Source organism: Fragaria vesca, linkage group LG1 (assembly GCF_000184155.1).
Source record: "Fragaria vesca subsp. vesca linkage group LG1, FraVesHawaii_1.0, whole genome shotgun sequence".
Lineage (NCBI taxonomy): Eukaryota > Viridiplantae > Streptophyta > Magnoliopsida > Rosales > Rosaceae > Fragaria > Fragaria vesca.
Genome location: NC_020491.1, coordinates 350,842 through 369,999, shown reverse-complemented (window position 1 = coordinate 369,999; position 19,158 = coordinate 350,842). Strand labels below are relative to the sequence as shown.

Below are 19,158 nucleotides of genomic sequence, written 5' to 3'. Positions count from 1 at the left end.
AATTGAAAATCACAAAAACCTAAATACTATGATCAGCAGAGTCCTTCAAACGATGGTGTGATCCAAAATGGCATATAGTCCGATTCACAATGATTCAGAGAGTAAAGTCGTGTGGTGGTTTTGTTCTCTAAACTGAAGATACCCATCTCCCATGTTGAGCCACGATTATAAGCATAGTAGATAGAATTAGGCTGGCATCCACGAAAGTTCGAAGCCAAAACAGACATTGAATTACTCTCACATACGAATAGAGCTTCATCTCCAATGCTATTTACCTCGAGTACTTGTGTATCAAGCGAGCGATCAGTTCCCAATTGGTAAACCTTGAACGTTGCAGCAGACACTTCCTGACGTGCCGAAACTTTTTCAACAAGCAATAAGTTTCCTTTGGTTGTTTCAACAAAATATGTACAACCTTTAGGACTGATTTTAGGTCGAGTCTGCAATAAACTAAAATATACATCGAATCTCAACAAAGTACTTCCGAAGTAATTGATTAGGTAGCCATCGTCTCTATAAAATATAGCGTGACCAAACTTGGGAAAGCTACCAATTAAAAAGGGGTACATCCAATGATCTCGTTGTCCTGCAAGGTAAGCTACCTTGTGACTATGATCGAAGATTGCCGAGACTGTATAATTGTTGGGATGTAAAGTGGGATCAGCAGACAATATGACCTTTGTGAGGGATTTCGTGTTGTAATTATATGTGAAGTCGTCATGTTTGAGAGGAGGAAGATGAATGACATTCCGTCCGCCGTTCCGGTATGCGGGGAACTTTCTAAGAGTTATGTTGGTCAGAGATTCGTCTATGGAGGCCAACCAACCATGGCTAAAGCCACAATACTTTTCATTTGCAGGCACCGGTAACACAATGTTGTTATACAGTCTTCTTTCAGAAACGCTGTACAGTACTACTCCTTGGGATAGTGCAGCACTACTAGGAGGGATCATGAGCATGGGAAGTACTTGCTTACTGCGCCAACGCTGAGTTGTGTGATTGTAATCTTTTTCAATTGAACTCCATCGTTTACACACGGTAGCGAAACGAACATGATCAAGGGGTTCCAGCAGCTTTTCCAACACAGGAAACGCAACTTCTGTAAGAAGAGTTTCCCATTCAGAACCATCAGAACATACAGATTTACATCCGCCGTGAGTCTTGGGTCGCTTCATATCATCAAATCACCTTAAACAATATATGAAAAGGATTCGTATTTCAGGATATAATGAGCTCTCTTCATTTGTCCCTTTATATACTTCTAAGATCAGGGAAACACAACAACTCGGTCAACTCCTAGTCGCATTAGTAGTTCTTTCTTGCTCCTAGTCGCATTATGAATCCTAATCCGCTGAGGATTTTCAGACACATCGTTTAATTGGTAAAGAGAATAATACGTACAATGACGAAATAGTCTACACAAGGCCTTTTTGCTAAACAACCTCATGTCTATGTCCTATTTTCTGCAAATTACAGAGTAAAATTTTTGGGTTTAGGTTTGTCATCATTGCGTGTCGTGAACTCATGTTTATATTATAATGACCGAAACCTTAAAGAGTCGTCTTATGATTTCCTTATCTGACCGGGAGATCTGACTGGGAGAACACCAGATAGTTACCGTAATTATTAAAAAAAAATGATTTTAAAAAAGACTGACCCAGTCACATAAATTCAAATTACCATTAACACCTTTCACCACACACCCTCCTTCTGTCCCCTCCTCGTAATCTAACCAAAACTTTACGGGCATCATCACTCCGGTTTAGTATTCCTCACTACCTCATGGTTGTTGACGGCGATGACGACGACAATGTTAGCAAATATGGGTTGCGGGTGTGGTAGAGTTGTTAGTGTTGTTGCTATTTTATTTTCGGATGTAGGACCTTCAGTCTATACATTAGCAAGTTGTCACTCTTCTTGCACTCTTTATATTTTGATCGAGTTGGACACCCATGCTCTTTGATATCAGTAACTTTTCGGCCTTACGTTTGCGGTTTTGTAATTGGGTTTGTCCCTTGATTAATGAATTATTTATTTCTCACAAAAAAAAAACAAAACCTCAAGGGCAATCCGATCAAAAATCCCCAAAATCCTCTCTTTCTCAATGACAAATTCTTGCTTGCTTGGCTCAACATTACAGCGTTCTTGTTTTCGACTGGACCTTTTCGGGCCGGTGCTGCTAAGGAGCCCAACCTCTTTGATCCTGTCAAATATTCGTGCTGCGATGATTTTGCTCATGTTTTGGATGAACTTAACTTACAATCCTCAGTCTATGTTGGCCACTCCATGTCTGGCAATGGTTGGATGCATTTGCTTCCATCAAAAGAGCTGACCTCTTTAGCAGCCTCATACTCATTGGAGCTTCTCTTAGGTATACTACTCTTTGCTCTAGATACACTTTCTTCTAAATTAAATTTGCCTCTTGCTAGCCGAAAACTCAACTACTTGATCATAATGTTCTAGTCTTCTAGCTAGATATGCATATATCTTCCAGATCTTGCCTCTTGTGCATATTGAAAACTCAACCTAGTTCATCTTGGATAGATTTTGTAGTCTTTTATTTGGTTGTAGCTCTTTCTTTACCGTCAAGCATATGCATCAGCTGCAGAGCTACAGTATTACAGTAGTTGAGTATAAGTTCTGATCGAGTATATTAGGTTTCACCTGAACTAGCTTGAACACTAATGAACATTTGGTCCATTCTTTTCAATTGAGGTATAAAAGTTGCATATAATCAACATACATGCATTTTCTTAAACATTTTGTGAAACTGATGACAATAACCTAGTGACCCAGCCAAGTTACATGAAAGTGATAAACCTAGCTGAACCAGGACAATACAAAACATTCAATTGAAAATCACAAGAAACTAAATACTATGATCAGCAGAGTCCTTCAAACGATGGTGTGATCCAAAATGGCATATAGTCCGATTCGCAATGATTCAGAGAGTAGAGTCGTGTGGTGGTTTTGTTCTCTAAACTGAAGATACCCATCTCCCATGTTGAGCCACTATTATAAGCGTAGTAGATAGAATTCGGATGGCATCCACGAAAGTTCGAAGCCAAAACAGACATTGAATGACTCTCACATACGAGCAGAGCTTCATCTCCAATGCTATTCACCTCAAGTAGTTGTGCGTCAACACCAAGTATGGATCCAGAGTATTGTTTCTTTACCACTTGGGAAACTTTGAAGCTTGTAGCCGACACTTCGTTACGTGCCGAGACTCTTTCAACAAGCAATAGGTTTCCGTTGGTTGATTCAACAAGATATGAACAACTTTTAGGACTGGTTTGAGGTTGAGTATTCACTAGTTGTGGCAAGCATTCACCCCACTCAGCATTGAATCTCATCAGAGCACTTCCGAAGGCATTGAATAGGTAGCCAAGGTTTCCATAAAATGTAGCATGAATATACTTGGGACGACCGCCACTACTCGCGATTTTGTTCCAATGATTTTGTTGTCCTGCAATGTAAGCTGCTCTGTGACTATGACAGAGAATTGCTAAGACCACATAACTGTCCGGATGTAAAGTGGGATCGGCAGACAATATAACCTTTGGGACGGATTTCGTTTCATTATATCTCTCATTCAAGTCATGTATGAGAGGAGGAAGATGAATGACATTCAGTCCGCCATTTCGGTCAGCAGGGAACTTTCTAAGAGTTATGTTGGTCAGAGATTCGTCTATGGAGGCCAACCAACCATGGCCAAAGCCACAATACTTTTCATTTGCAGGCACCGGTAACCTGATGTTGTTATACATTGTTCTCCCGGAAACGCTGTACAGTACTGCTCCTTGGGATAGTGCAGCACTACTAGGAGGGATCATGAGCATAGGAAGTACTTGCTTACTGCGCCAACGCTGAGTTGTTTGATTGTAATCTTTTGCAATTGAACTCCATCGTTTACAAACGGTAGCGAAACGAACATGATCAAGTGGTTCTAGGAGCTTTTCCAACACAGAAAATGCAACTTCTGTAAGAATAGCTTCCCATTCAGAACCATCAGAACATACAGAATGAGACTTGGGTCGCAACATATCATCAAATCACCTTCAAAGTTATATGGAAAGGATTCGTATATCATGAGCTCTTCATGTTTGTCCCTTTATATCAGGGCACATTTTCTCCTAGTTGCATTAGTAGTTCTTTTGTGTTCCTACTTCCTAGTCACATTCTGAATCCTAATCCGCTTAGGATTTTCAGACACACCATCTTATTGAATTGGTAAAGAAAGGGATGTGAGATCCACACACTTCAAGTTGTAATCCACACACTCATTTTTTATTTTTAGTAATCATTATCATAATTATCATATGAAGACAAAATTTAAGTGACGATAAAATTTGAGTTACTAAAAAAACAAAATTGATGTGTGGATTACAATTTGGGGTGTGTGGATTTTACTTCGCTGCTACGTGCACAATGATGAAATCGGATACGGCCGGATCTGCCGGAAACTCTCCGATACGTCCGGATATGTATCCGTAATTAATAAGATATGGGGGGCAAGTCGGACTTTTCACCTCAGTGTATCAGTGCTTTAGCTCCTGCTTTTCGCAAATGGCTTTTGCAACCGAAGCATGCGAAGCTTATTCGGAGCGACCCAGATTCTGAGCAAGTCCTCATCTTTCTTCCTACCCACAAATCCCAACCTCTCCCTCTCCAAAACCCACATCTTCCTTCGAACCTTCGCCACCATGGCCGCCGCCGACGAGTTCGTCAAGGGCTCCGTCCACCCAAACGGCGTCGCTTTGATCACCCTCGATCGCCCCAAAGCTCTCAACGCCATGAACATAGGTAAAAGATTGTTACTTTATTACTTCATTTGGTAAAAATCAAATCTTTAACTGAAACTTGTTTCAATTGGCAGATATGGATTTGAAGTACAAGAGCTATCTGGATCAGTGGGAATCCGACCCGAATGTGAAGTGTGTTTTGGTGGATAGCAGCTCAGCTCGTGCCTTTTGTGCTGGTAACAATGATTAGTTACTTTGTTACTGCTGTAAATTTTTTGGTGTTGATTCTAGCAAGTGGGGGAATTTTTGTTAGAAATGTTTATGTGGCTGTTATTTGGAGCTTGTTTTTGAGAGTTGAGCAAGGTTTTGAGAGTTACGAAAATCGCGGTAAATGCAGGAATGGATATTAAAGGGGTTGTTGCTGAAATTCAAAAGGACAAGAACACACCTCTTGTGCCCAAGGTTTCTACATTACTGCTTGCTTTTTGAGCTAGAATGTTTTGTCTTTCCTTGTGTTAGGTGATTGCTTGATAGGGTGTTGGTTTTAGTCATTACATGCTGTTTCGTTTTGTATTGTTTATTGTTTTCTGTTTATGCTGTGTTTTTGTACCATGTCGGTGACGGTTGGGTTGGCTTGTTGTCTGGTTGATAACTTGGGTCATAGTTTACCTGCAGGCGGTGATGTGAAGCAGATCACGGCCAAAAATCAACTATCCGATATGATTGAGGTCTTGTTGTGTCCTTGAACTATAGAGTATTAGACTTTATAAATCTATACAGTATACTAAAAGCCGGCTAATATAAGACTACCCCTTGTCTCCCTTATTGGCTGTGATTGTGATAATTTTTTTTTCTGTAGATGGACTTTACAAGTACCAACATCATCAACTCTTGCAAAACCAATTATGACTAAAACTTAATAAGAGCCCCTTACAACAATACTTGAACTTTAGTAATTATTATTTATCTGGATGAAAAGTAATTTAACTCTAACTAATATATTGACACTGCTCATTATTTTGATCAAAAGGTTCAGTTTTTAGTAGGTTTAGGCTGTCTCTCATCTCTTTTTGTTACAGATTATAGTTAATATGTTAAGTATTTCTGAAAATTAGAAGTGTACAAAATTTAATGATGAGCTCTGCTCGTGTTTTTAATTGATCCGGTTTTTCAGTCTCATCTAAATAGTATATTGCAGCGAAATTGTGCATTAATTGTGTCTGTATGCTACTCAATTGAACTGCCATTTGCAGTTCTCTTTAGACTGAGGTCACCATGTTATCTCATATGGCTGCTCATTATTCAGGTATTCACTGCGGAGTATTCTTTAATATGTAAAATATCTGACTACAAGAAGCCGTATGTAAGTTTCATGGATGGTGTAACAATGGGCTTTGGAATTGGCCTGTCAGGTCATGGTCGCTACCGGATCATTACAGAGGTATAATTGCCTGGTCATATAGAGATTGTCAATCTTGTCGTTATATTGCAATGGCTTTCAGATTTTGTATATTCAAACTCTCTTGCTTGTACGGGTACATTTCAGAGGACTCTTCTTGCTATGCCAGAAAATGGTATTGGATTGTTTCCAGACGTTGGCTTTTCACATATAGCGGCACATTGTCCAGGAGGAGGATCAGTTGGTATGCTTTCTATCCAGAGATGTTGTTTCTATCTGAATTGAGATGTTTTAACTGAAAGTACAGAAAAATCATTTGATTGAGGTTTACAAAGTATGTCTCATTGCTTCATCATCAGTTCTTTGTTATTTAGAATATTAACAGTTGTATATGTTTTAGGTGCTTACCTTGGAATCACCGGGAAAAGAATTTCGACTCCATCGGATGCACTATATGTAGGTCTTGGGACACATTTTGTTCCATCTCAAAACTTAGGTTCAGTAAAGGAGGCCCTTTTGTCAACTAACTTGTATGTTTTCTTATTCTCTTTCACTTTTTTTGGACAAAGTTTTTTTATCTTTTATCCTCTTTATACATTCTCCTTCCCATACCTTCGATGCACCCATGGGGTTGTTGACACTTGACACCATGACTCTTTCAAATGTGCTTGTTTAGATAAAAATAACTCCATTATTGATACAGTGGTCAGGATCCACATGAGGACATCAAAACAATTTTGGCGAAGTTCAGCAGTAACCCTGATTCTGAATCCCAACTAAAGCAGCTTTTACCTGAAATCACCTCATCATTTGGTGCAAATAAGTCAGTTATTGAGACAATTGAAGAACTTAAAAAGCATCAATCGAGTTCAGATGCTACTGGTGAATTCATGAATGCCACTCACTAATTTATCAATAATGAAATGAACATCATTTGTACTTCTGCTATTAGACAGATTGAATCTACCTTCGAAGTATTGGACTTCACCCCAATATTTCTTTTAAACTTATTCTTGCTGAGTCGTTGTTTCTGTCACAGTGGTGGAGTGGGCTAATGAAGCTCTTCAAGGTATTGGAAAGGGTGCTCCTTTTTCACTTTTCTTGACACAGAAGTATTTCTCCAAAGTTGCATCTGCCCTTGGGAAGAATGACGATCAATTTTCGACAGTGAGTCTGGAGTTTATACACTTTCCATTCTATATCATATGGGCTTTGCTAGCTCACTTTTTGTGGAAGTAACATAAATCACAACATGTATAATGATTCTGTACTTGGCCAAATCCAGCTGACTGGCGTCATGAAAACTGAATACCGCATTGCCTTAAGATCATCCCTGCGTAATGACTTTGCTGAAGGTGTGCGTGCAGTGTTGGTGGACAAGGATCAGGTTTGTGAATAGATTCCCTTGTGTTGTGGCCAAAGAATGTAGAACTTAGAACTAGTTTATTGAATCTCTATTGTTGGCCATGCAGAATCCGAAGTGGAACCCGTCACGGTTGGAGGAAGTTAATGAGAGCGAAGTGGAAGCTCTGTTCGAACCATTGAGCCCAAATGTGGAGGAGTTGAGTGTGTAACTGGCATTTGAAAATGTACTATCTTGCTTCAGCAGTAAACTTTAGACTGGTTCTGCATGCCGTTGGAATATATTGAATCATGTGGCAAATAAGTTAAATATACAACATAGAATGGCATTTCACTTCGTTGCTTTGAATGCTTTTGAGCAGTGTGTGTTCATGTAATTTGCTGATGAAAATGAAATATTGTCCTTAAAAGTGTTGTTGCGGACACAACTACAGGTTTTTTCTATTTTCAAATTTTACTGATTAATAAACCGTGTAAAAGTTTTTGTTTCAAACCAAAGAACCGCACTATTGGCCTCAAAACCCATGGCTGCTGGGTGGTGTGCTATTGCATTGCATGCTCGTGGACTCGTGGAGTATGCTGCAAAGTCACCAATTCCAGTCTACTCCAACTACGTCTAATATCATCAATAAACCCACCATTGGCTAGCTAACTATAGTCTGTTGCCTGTGCCTCAGAGATGCTTCCATACAGTCACTTTCGACTGTATCTTTTTGGTGCTGCAAATCCTGCAATGAGAGTCCAATCCCTCCCCTATAGCCATTAGTTCACATTGCTTGGGGGAGGCTGTAGGGCGCATGAAAGCAGCCATAAAGGGACCAGAAGAGTCTCTATTCATGCCTCCAACTCCTTGCGTTTGATTTGGCGAGAAAGCTGCATCTACATTCAGCTTGTATGCTCCTACAGTCCTACCTCTGCTGGTTTCCATTTCCTCACAACTTTCGGCTTTGGTTTATTCTCCAAGTTACCATCTTTTTGGAACTCAGTGAGCCATGCCATGGTTCTCTATACGATGTCCTGTGCTGTCTGCCCTTCACCATTCCATACCACATTGATGTGGTTCTTCCATATTGCCCAGTTTCGCATTAACAGCTTTGCAAACTCTCTTCCTTTCGTAGTTTCTACCAGAGTAACTTGAAGGGGTCACCCTGTGATGTAGACGTCAGCACAGTTTGCAATACTTGATCCCTTGCTACTCAATACGAAGACTTGACAGAGTAGAAACCTTCTTCTCTAAACTCCATGCCAATCCGTCCGGACTAGGCCTTCGACTTAAGGGGATGCATAAGACCCTAGCAGCAACATGTGAAGGGAAATCGAATTTACCAATGTCTGCTATTTCCATCGATGAGGTCAGAGGACTGAATTCGCCAGTCTTAATTATCAAAACCTTGCAAATGGAGAATTTCCATTACATACAAACAAAAAAACTGTAGCCTCACTTTTCCAGTCTCGGGAGACACTAGTGTTCGGTTTTTTATGCTTTGCCAGTAAAACGAGAAAAACAGGAATATCAACGTTTGAACATTAGTGTTCTTCCAAGCAATGTCTCACTCTCCCAGATTTTAAGATAGCCTCTACGGGTAAAGTACAATAAAAATTTATATTAGGAACAACTCCCGCTTCTCAAACTTTGTAATAAATCCAGATATCCGAAGCATTCGGGACTAATATACCTGCATTGATTATAACAAAAACAGATTGTTAGGGAAAATCAGATAGTGGTGCATCTGAGGTTGTATATCAGAATTACGGTTGTGCTTGGAAATGATGTTACGGTAACTGAGATATAGATTGATTATAGTGGGAACAATTGTAAGTATATAGACTACAGGCAGATCTTGAGGCATCAGGACAGTAGCATTAATCAGGTGAGCTGAAGAATGAGTATGTGCAAAAAGAAAGTTGTTCAGCCAATTCAAATATAAGCAAGACAGCAGTAAATGAGAAATACCCATGTCGAAACAGGAAATCAATGATGACAAGTGAACAATTTGGCTTGAAAAACTGTGTCCTCCGGATGATGTTTGCAACATGAGTCACAGGGATCAACTTGAAGCTCTCCACCTCTCCATCTGTCGGATCACTCGGATGTCAATAATGGTATTTGAAGTTACTCTCTTTTGAGGAAAAATTGCAGATATTTAAATGACATGCAACACGGGGAAGCTTCTCTCTCTTTTGAGTGAAAATTCTTCAATAACATGCAATACTCAACTGATGAGAAAACGATGAAGCTTGAAAGCATATTCTACAATTAACATAGATGAGGGTCCCACCTTGATTCTCAGGCATGAAACTCTCAGGGAGTTTTAAATCATAGCAAAACAAGACATCCCTTTTGTAGCTATACCCATTAATGTCCATATATGAAACAGCACCAACTGGTACAGCACTGTATAAGAGCATTTCCAATAGAGAGATGAGCGAACAATGTTCAGTTTTCTAGCTGAAGGTGACGTGTCCAATATCTAGAAATCATAACTGGCAATTCAACAGTTAACAGAGAAATTACCCCCTAGAAATGGAGCTTGGTATTCCAGCTTCCTCTTCACATTCCTTTACAACATTGTCCCCACACGCTACCCCATGAGGCTGCAGTTAATGACATTGGATACACAATTACACCTATCTCAAAAAGTAGAACTCGACTAGAGAATAGGCTGAACGCAGAAAGGAATGTATATGCATTGTTTTATTGCAATATTTTTATCAAGATTGATCATCAAGAAACCAGCACATTCATTTTATTATGCTAGTAAACCTCTAAATATCTGGCAAGGAAGATGTACTCAGATCTTCCATATTGCAAATACAAATGCTCATTATCATTCTGTTTGCAGCAACCGCCCTGTCTTATTTAAAGGACAAAATTGAACTAAAAGTCAATCTGCCTGTTAAAAGCAGACTGCTTTCACGCTACCTCTTTGTGACAGCATCAATACAAACAGAAAATAGACTAAAATCTGTAAAAGTGAATTGAGAGTTTGTTACGAACCAGTCCACCAGCTACAAGATGATCAAGCATCCCAGGATAGGTAGGTTTCTGTTGACTTCTCTTTGCTAACCATAGAAATTTCTTCCCGTCTTTCTCAACATAGCCACACATATGAATTCCATAAGCCTATTCACAAAGTAAGAAAAAAAAAAAAAAAAACTAAGAATACCAAGAAAGAATCAAAAAGTAGTTGCCTCCCAGTCTCCCAGACAAAACCTCCATCAGGACCATCACTAGGTATTATCCACTTTCTTTTCATTATCCAGGCCCCTTTTATCACGATCATCAGCACAACCAAAATGACGTGCGACCAATTCATCAAAAGTTAAACACAATGACAGTTTAAGAGAGCAAGAACAAAACCTTTATTCCAAAGTAAGGAGCAGCTGCACGTTCAAGAGAGAAATATACCGGAGCCCCAAAAGCCGAAGTCACCGGGTACAACTGATCATCAAAACACAGTGAGATCATATATTTAGCCAAACTAGCAAAACCTTCAAACAAATGAGGTACATTCCAACATACAACCCGAAATTTAAGGACAGCACAACATTATACTAATCCGATTCGGTTAGCACAAGCAGTACCTCATTTCTTATACCTGGAATCGATTCTTCCCCTAAGCTCTTAATTACATCCCCAACAGCTCTAGTCCTATCCTCCGCTGAGCTCAGCGAAGAATGCAGAGTTACTTTCCCCGGTAGAAAAGTAAAAACGTCACGGTAACTCCGTAAATTCTCAGCAAACCTTCACAATTTCATCAAATCACTCACCGCTAATCTAATCCAAAGCATCAAAGAGACATCAAATTCAAGCTCACCGGTTGTGAATGTAACCGACGATTTGGTCCTCAATCACGAACGGACGAAACTCCGATTGCATTTCCTGAAATCAAATTAGGTTTTGGAAAAATTATCCGACGGAAGTAATGACAGAGCAATCGGAGCGAGACTTACGACTCCGCGGTTGCAGGCTTTGATCCTGTCGGAGTAGCCTCTGAGATCGGAAGGGTCGTCGGGGAGGGCTTCCGGCTGGGAAATCCAGAAGGCGTCGTCCCAGGTGAAGGAGACATCGGAGGCTGTGAGTGAGGAGCGGCGGCGAGTGAGGAGGTTGTGGAGAGGGAAGGTGGAGCGTGAGAGAAACGACGGCGTTTTGAGGTTGGGGAAAGCGCGAAAAGGAGAGGAGGTGAAAGAAGAGGAGTGGACGAAGGCCATGAGAGAGCGGGTAACCCGCTTTACTTTACACCTGTATCAACAAACTTAACTGAAATTAAATTTCATAATAATAATTTCTTTAAAAAAAAATTATAAAAAAATGAAATACGGCTTGTCGCATAGAGCAACTTCTCCTGTTCCCGATATTTGGAGGGAAAAAGGAGGAAAACTGTAGGGCGGGTCAATTTTCCCCAATCTCTGGTCTGTTTGACTTTTTAAAGGTAAAATATTTGAAAATCCGATTACATCCGTGGTTTATTTTTATGTAGAAATATAATAATTTTTAAAATTAAAAGGTAAAATGGAAAATATACATAAAACTAAAATTAACTACCTATTTTTTTACAATAGTTGGAAATATTTACTCAAGAAAACTGACCACTGTGTGACAACCTGACATAGATGAAGTACACAATACAGTGTCGTGAGCATCTTAGACCTAATTTAGTACTAAATTTTGGAGATTAAAATCACTTATAATCATCATTTTAAATAGATTTTATGTTTATTTAGTAAAATCTTAAAACGTGTTTATTTAAAAAATTTTAATTTAAATAACCATGATTTTAAAAAGCATGTCAGAAGTTGTTTATTTAAAATTAAGTTTTTGAGTTTTTAAATCACAGTACCAAATTAAGCCTTAGTGTACCTAATCCACCATAAAATCTGGACCGTCCGTCCCGAAAAAAGCGAAAAAGGTAACAATTAATTTGAATCTAATTCATTAATCAACGAAATGAGAAAGAATCCCATGTTGGAATTTATTCTCCAACACAATTTCAAGGCCTCTCTCTCTCTCTTTTTCTTAATTCACTCGCACAAATTTGAAATTGACACTCAAAACTTCCCACCTCTCTCTCTCTCTCTGCTCGCTCCATATTCCCTCTCACCGTCACACTCCAATCTCGCCGTCTCTCCCGCCGAAGCATGACGGCGACCACCGTCCCCACTCTGACGCCGGTCTCCATTTCATACTCGGAGCTCAAGGTGATCTCTCTCTCCCTCTCTCTACCGGTTACAGTTGGCTCGGTTTCCGAGAAAACTGAGCACCGAGGGTTTTTGATCGCGGATATTCGAAATCGCTTATCGGCGAAATTGTTTGTGCTAGTTGACTTTGCTTGAATCGGAGGACTTATTTTGCTTCAACTTTGTGTTTAGATTTTAGTTCAATCGCGGATGCGAAAGAATTTGATTCTTGTGGTTTTGATGATGATGATGATGACAGGAGAAGGAGACGGACTTATCGAGGAAGATTGAAGAAGGATTTGGGCCGAACGGGTTAGGGATTCTATCCGTCACTGATGTAAGTGCTCGGTTGCGTCACGCCTATCATCTCTTTGTTTTATATTCTCATTTTTGTATTGCTCTTTTGGACAATTGGTAATTGTCTGTTTTAATCACTACTATTATGTTAATTGCTATAATATTCTCAAGTTTGCGAGTTTGGAATCACTATAGGCTGAATACATGTTGTTGCATAAAGACGCATACGTATGGGAATGTACTTTGTTCATGATGTAGATTTCACATGTAGTTGGTGTGATATGGAGATGGTCGTAGCTCCTGAGCAATTATTTTCTGCTTTACGATTGCTTAGTAGCTGTAAGACTGTGGTATTGATAGGTTTTTCCTCATTGTTATCCTTGTAATTGAGTCATTTTTGTGCGAGTTGTGTAGGTTCCTGGATTTTCATCATTGCGCCGAAATCTTCTACGTCTGTCACCAAGGTGTAACCTCCCGACAGAAACTTTATATTAACTTTAATTTCCCAACAGAGTTTGGCATTTCTTATAAGGAGTTTTTCTTGTCTTTGATCAGGCTGGCCAATCTCCCTGAAGAGGTGAAGAAGGAACTCGAAGATCCTGAGAGTAGGTAATGCATATTAGAGCTATAACTTTGCTTGCCTGTAGTGCCATGATTTTGTCTTCATTCCTACCTTCTTTACATAGTAGTGGGATTTTCAAACCTCCTGCAAGCAAAATGAAGTTTCATCTGATCATCTCAACTTTTAAGTTTTCGTCAGAGATGTACAGTATGACTTGAGTACTCTTTACCCCTGTCCATTTGCAGGTATAATTTTGGATGGAGTCATGGAAAGGAAAAGTTGGAATCTGGAAAGCCAGGTAAACTTTTCTGTTTAGCTTTTGAAAACTCTTGGAACCATTGATCAATTCATATGTAATTTGTGTTTTGATTTTGCAGATATGTTAAAAGGTTCTTTCTATGCAAACCCGATATTAGATACACCAACAACAGATGAGGCTCTAATTCAAAGGTAAAATACTCTTTCAACATCACTCATAAGTGAGTTCTCATGGAATTCTGAGGTATCATAAGATATGGTTCAACAAGATTGCTATATTGGCCATTATTTTTTTATGCTGCAAGTTGTTAAGCAGTGTCAAAACTTGACGTGAATTTTCAAATTCAGCAGATAGAACATGATACCCTAATCCTACTCAGGTTTTCATTCATGGTCCTTTTAGGTACCCATCATATTGTGGATCAAATATATGGCCTAAACATGAATTGCCAGAACTTGAAGTGGGTATGTAGTTTTATCTTGCCTTTTAGTAAATTATCAGTGGATAACCATATGGGTCATATACTGGTTCATGATAATTTTCCTTTCTTGATCTATGTAATGTATAAAGTTCTATTAATGTTAAGTTGTTTTGTAGCCTTCAAAGCTATGGGAAAGCTGATCCTTGAAGTTGGACTTATGGTGGCATTTCACTGTGATAGATATGGTAAAGTCTCATTTGTTTTAGTTTTTAATACAGTAGATCAAAACTGCATTGTTTTCAGGTCCCATTTTAAACTCCATTGCCAGCTTTGTCTGCATAGACAGTTTCTGCCCAGACAAGAAAGCAAGTAACATTTGATGAGCATTTGTCAGGTCAATAAGAATTTGAGATTATACAACCTATGATTTTGGGAAAGGATTTTTACTGAATTTGAATAAAGATTTCCGGATGTTTTACATGAGGACCCTAAATTTACTGCCTCCCATGTAGAGTTTATGACTCAGAACTAAATTATACAGATCTTGTCTACACCATAGCCAACTTAAATGATATTTTGTTCTTGTTAGATTGTTGCTCCAGCTTCTTTGGCTTCAAAATGTTCTTTTGTAATATAGCTGTGTGATCTATCTTAACTATTGTAATTCTGATGAGTGGTTGAACAGTATCTTTGGCTTCAAAATGTTCTTTCGAAATATAGCTGTGTGATCTATTTTAACCATTGTAATTCTGATGATTGGTTGAACAGTATCAAAGGCAATCAAAATGCGTGAGGATGAAGGCCTTGAACAAGTACTTTTTCGTGCTCGGTGTCATAAAGGGCGTCTGCTTTACTATTTTCCCACAAAAGAGAGGTGAGCACATTTGCCTGGTTACATTCCGTGGCTGATCAATTTGGTAGTTATAAACCTCAAATTCTGCTTCATTTGATCAAGCATCACCCTTGATCAATTGTTTTGTTATATTAAAAAAAAAAAAGAAAAAAAAAGGAAATTGGCCATGCTTCTAGGAAGTAGAAACTCATAAAATTATGCACATGTGAATATGGAGGGAAGGAGATAGAACTAGTTTTGCATGAGAAAGAATCAATATCATCTGTAAGAAGTAAAGAACAAGTATGAATGAGTGCTTTAGATACTAAGGTTCAGATGAATGCACTGTGCATAGCTCTGCTATGAGTTTCTGAGTGTTACGCAGCTTTTTGACTCCCATTTCCAGAGTTAATATATGAACAAGTAAATTATGATATTGCAGCACTCCTACTGAAGATAACAAAAACATGTCTTCTTGGTGTGGTTGGCATACAGACCATGGTTCACTTACAGGTGATAACTATAACTCATCTTATATTGATTTATTCATGAAGAGCTTATTGCTTGTAAATGTGATTTATGCATGAAATATCTCAAAACCCTTTGTACAATATCTGCAGTTCGGTAGAACATAACAATCCTAATTGGGCTCTTTCATTGTGTCTAATTTCTGCTTCAATTTAATATGTAGGCCTGACCTGTGCCATGTACACGAGAGATGCTGTTGAAATACCATGCCCTGATAGTGGTGCTGGCCTTTATATTAGGACAAGAAGTGATCAGATCGTCAAAGTACGTTCTCTTATTCTCCGTAACACTAGTGCAAGACAAAGGCCATACAAATGATTTTCCTTCACTATTGCCCCTGTATTGGACCTTTTTATTCCATTGGTTGTTGTGTTAATGCATGGATATTGTACAAATCATCAGGTATTTAAATTCTCCACTTTAGCTTATGCTTAATTCAGTTGATCCTGCCAAATAGTGAAAACTAAGGCGGAATCACCCTGCCGGCCCACCTCCTCTTTGAAATGTCTGAAGAGAAAGACGTAGTGATTTACACCCTGTGAATTCCTTAAAATTCTGTGATCTGGCCAAAAAGGTTGCCTTGATTTCACTTGAAATCATAAATTTCTAGCCCTTTTTCTGTTGAACTAGAGATAATGCAATATAATTAATAATAAGTAACAGAATGCTCACATAACTAGGACTATGATCAATGATAGGCCTTTGATATTATTAACTTGGGTTGCTTTATGTATTAGGTTGTCTTTGGAGAAGATGAAATAGCATACCAAATTGGTGAAACCACAGAAGTTATGTCCAGAGGTTATCTTTGTGCAACACCTCATTGTGTGCGGGTACCTATCTGATCTAAATTGGTGTCTTCTGTTCCTCTTTTCTCTCATTCTCTCATTTGCATGTATAACCCCACTAAATGTGATAGTTTTGATTCATTGGTTGTTATCAGGCACCCAAGGGAGAGGAAGCTTCTGGTCTTGATCGTTCGACATTTGCTTTCTTTATGCAACCTGACTGGTATGTACACTCACTGTCACACATGAGATATCATGACATATCTTAACACTCAAGCATGGTTAATGATGGCTAAGCAAGACTCAATTTTGTAGGGATGAGAAGCTAAACTTTCCTGAGGAAGTCCATATCCATAAAGAGGTAATGTCTTTTAAATCCTGATAGGCATGCATTTAAAATCAATTCTATTATGCAGTCAGTTTGTTACACACAACAAAGGTATCTGCTTAGTTATGTTCTGTTCCTAACTTTCATTATGTTAATCTTCTCTTTTCAGTTGATACCACCAAATGGTTCTCTTACCTTTGGAGAGTACACAGAGAAGCTCCTCGACAAATATTACCATCTCAAAACCTAATCTCCCAGCAAAATACCGGCGAAGAATACTTACAGCAATACTGGGTAAACCAAGTAATGATTCATCATGACCATGTACAGTTGCATTATTAGTTTCTGTTGAGATTGCTAGTTCTCCTTTCAATATCTTGCTCAATGAAAACTATCAGGCTATGTGTTTATAATAATGTCTATAATTCAGTGCAGTCCAGCTTTAGTTGTATGTTAGTAATAATATGAACCTAACAAATGATATAAACCAAGTCGGCAAGAAAAACTTGCTCTGTATACGGCGCAATCCGATATATCTAATGCTGCGCTGGCCGACCTGAATGTCATTGTCCAAACCATAAACCATTAGAGCTACTCTTTCCCTCTTATCTATCTAGCCGCAGGCGCCTGCCTCTTTTGTGCCTCTAGAAGCCTTAAGAGGCCAAAAAGAAAACGTGGTGTTAAACAAGGACAAAATAGGCCACGATGGATAGTCGTAATGTGTGAGTTTTGGGAGATGAACATGGCCATTTGGGGACCCTTTTGGTCCCAATTGTTTATGTTGTGCATTCCCACACGGCTTCTATTCGCTTTCTGCTTGGTCGTCTTCCCACGCCATCCTTTTGACCTGAATATTGTTCTGTTGCACAATGGCGTAACTGCCCTTTACAGTTGCATGTTGGCAACCTCAAGTAGTCAAGTAGGCGTAGGTGGGTGAGGGATAGGAATGTAAAGTTGGGGATGGTGTGACATCAAATGTACAAGAGGATGAGCCTATAAATGTGTGCAAAACAAGAACCTCTGGAGTTTGTGTTTCTTCAGCACTAAACTATCAAATCCTTGGGTTTTGTTACCCACCGATCTTTGCCGGCTGCAACTATGTCGTCAGTTTCCTATTTAGTTCACGCACAGTCACACCAGAGTCGCCGCAAAAGCCACCGGGAAATCGGGTTCCGAAAGCGATGTGTGACGATGGCAAAGCACCAGAAAACCAGGTTCTATATCCTTGGGCGCTGTGTTTCTATGCTCCTCTGCTGGCACGACCACTCCATATCGGATTAGAAATCGTGAAAAGCTCCGGTTCAGGAATCAGATTTGGTGATAGAGATTAGAGAAGGTTGGGTGATAGAGGTTAGTTCTGGGTCTAAAGCCAAGGTTTGCAGGCCAAGAAATGGCGCTTAGGCATAAGGCGCTTGTTTTGCTTCCAGTTAGGAGAGTTGTATGCCAAAACCAAGCTAAAGGATGAGTCTAATTTGTAATTGTGACATTAGTTTTGCCTGTTTTGCTTTGCTCTGAAACGAATCCATGTACATATTCAAAAAGTCAAATGAGAAAGATTGATACACAGTGATCGTCGATAACTATTAATTTGTGTTGGTTGAATGCATATCTGGGGCTCTACTTTGAGTCTGTTTTGATCCGGAATGCATAGTCTAGCTAGTTTGGTAGTATCAAGTCTATCATATAGATTGGTTGAGCAACTATATACCAAACTGAGGATGCAAACAAATATCTTGGAAACAATTTGACTGAAAGTTGAACTTTAATTTGTTGAGGTGATTTGTAATAACACAGACATATCAATTTCAAACACCCAAATAAAGTAATATTTCAATCTAGACTGATACGAAGTGAGCGCAGATTGGGGGGTCTCGTCAGAAATTACTCGTCGATCAGACTCATTAACCAAAGAAATGTTGAGCGTTGCCGACTGAGCGTTGTTGACTGCAGAATGGGCATATCAATAGGAGCAATACCTCAGTTGCATAACCGTTTAATAAACAGTCATTGTTTACTTGAGACGAGGCCTCCCCACCTGAGGTGAGGTAAGATTAGGTATTAATGATAGGTTTAATTTTAATAACCTCTAACATCTCATAATCAAAATACTCTAACAAAGTTTTATTAATATTATCAGGTAGCATGCAATGCAGTGGCTGGGTGTTAGTAAAGCATATAACTAACTGAAAGTCATGCAAGAAGGCATGTACAAATAGAATGCAATTAAGGTGAGATCGATACAGATAGCTCTATCTACATGAGCAACAAAATAGTACAATAGCTAGGTGAATATAAACTTAACAAATCATTCTATTCATATGAGAGATTCATCTTCTTTACTCATCTTACGTTAGCCCTGATTATACTACTTGGCAGGGATCAAAACTCCAAGTTGAATTAGTTGGCATAATTGAAATGGCCAACAATTTGCAATGCTAGTTCTGGTCTCTCTCTCTCTC

At 39.0% G+C, this 19,158-nt stretch overlaps 5 protein-coding genes across 6 annotated transcripts; 2 read left to right on the top strand and 3 right to left on the bottom strand.

Annotated features, from left to right (window-relative positions):
* Positions 1 to 32: 32 nt before the first annotated feature.
* LOC101305007 (F-box protein At4g35733-like) lies at positions 33 to 1,175 on the bottom strand. The gene has a single exon (XM_004288637.1). The coding sequence runs from the start codon at positions 1,173 to 1,175 to the stop codon at positions 33 to 35; it is 1,143 nt and encodes a 380-aa protein (XP_004288685.1).
* A 1,707-nt stretch (positions 1,176 to 2,882) lies between these two features.
* LOC101304708 (F-box protein At4g35733-like) lies at positions 2,883 to 4,046 on the bottom strand. Its single transcript, XM_004288636.1, has one exon. The coding sequence runs from the start codon at positions 4,044 to 4,046 to the stop codon at positions 2,883 to 2,885; it is 1,164 nt and encodes a 387-aa protein (XP_004288684.1).
* Positions 4,047 to 4,584: 538 nt separating this feature from the next.
* LOC101296418 (3-hydroxyisobutyryl-CoA hydrolase-like protein 3, mitochondrial-like) lies at positions 4,585 to 7,932 on the top strand. 2 transcript variants are annotated; one of them, XM_004287026.1, is made up of 10 exons: positions 4,585 to 4,806; positions 4,880 to 4,981; positions 5,143 to 5,207; positions 6,052 to 6,186; positions 6,292 to 6,388; positions 6,545 to 6,674; positions 6,848 to 7,026; positions 7,184 to 7,311; positions 7,430 to 7,531; positions 7,617 to 7,932. In XM_004287026.1, the coding sequence occupies exons 1-10, from the start codon at positions 4,590 to 4,592 to the stop codon at positions 7,716 to 7,718; spliced, it is 1,257 nt and encodes a 418-aa protein (XP_004287074.1). In that variant the 5' UTR covers positions 4,585 to 4,589; the 3' UTR covers positions 7,719 to 7,932. The 2 variants fall into 2 exon arrangements, with proteins under 2 accessions (XP_004287074.1, XP_004287075.1); XM_004287027.1 differs by lacking the exon at positions 5,143 to 5,207 and adding an exon at positions 5,421 to 5,473 and having other exon boundaries at positions 4,590 to 4,806.
* Positions 7,933 to 8,477: 545 nt separating this feature from the next.
* On the bottom strand, positions 8,478 to 11,718 carry LOC101304419 (nudix hydrolase 20, chloroplastic-like). Its single transcript, XM_004288635.1, has 9 exons — positions 11,461 to 11,718; positions 11,325 to 11,389; positions 11,092 to 11,251; positions 10,868 to 10,948; positions 10,505 to 10,630; positions 10,022 to 10,101; positions 9,786 to 9,901; positions 9,461 to 9,581; positions 8,478 to 9,182 (listed from the first exon to the last, which is right to left on the bottom strand). The coding sequence occupies exons 1-9, from the start codon at positions 11,716 to 11,718 to the stop codon at positions 9,113 to 9,115; spliced, it is 1,077 nt and encodes a 358-aa protein (XP_004288683.1). The 3' UTR covers positions 8,478 to 9,112.
* An 811-nt stretch (positions 11,719 to 12,529) lies between these two features.
* Positions 12,530 to 17,133, top strand: LOC101296135. Its single transcript, XM_004287025.1, has 15 exons — positions 12,530 to 12,705; positions 12,944 to 13,021; positions 13,396 to 13,445; positions 13,537 to 13,590; positions 13,789 to 13,841; positions 13,921 to 13,993; positions 14,205 to 14,266; positions 14,400 to 14,468; positions 14,992 to 15,097; positions 15,498 to 15,568; positions 15,747 to 15,847; positions 16,321 to 16,416; positions 16,527 to 16,594; positions 16,687 to 16,732; positions 16,869 to 17,133. The coding sequence occupies exons 1-15, from the start codon at positions 12,646 to 12,648 to the stop codon at positions 16,947 to 16,949; spliced, it is 1,068 nt and encodes a 355-aa protein (XP_004287073.1). The 5' UTR covers positions 12,530 to 12,645; the 3' UTR covers positions 16,950 to 17,133.
* The last annotated feature ends 2,025 nt before the right edge of the window (positions 17,134 to 19,158 follow it).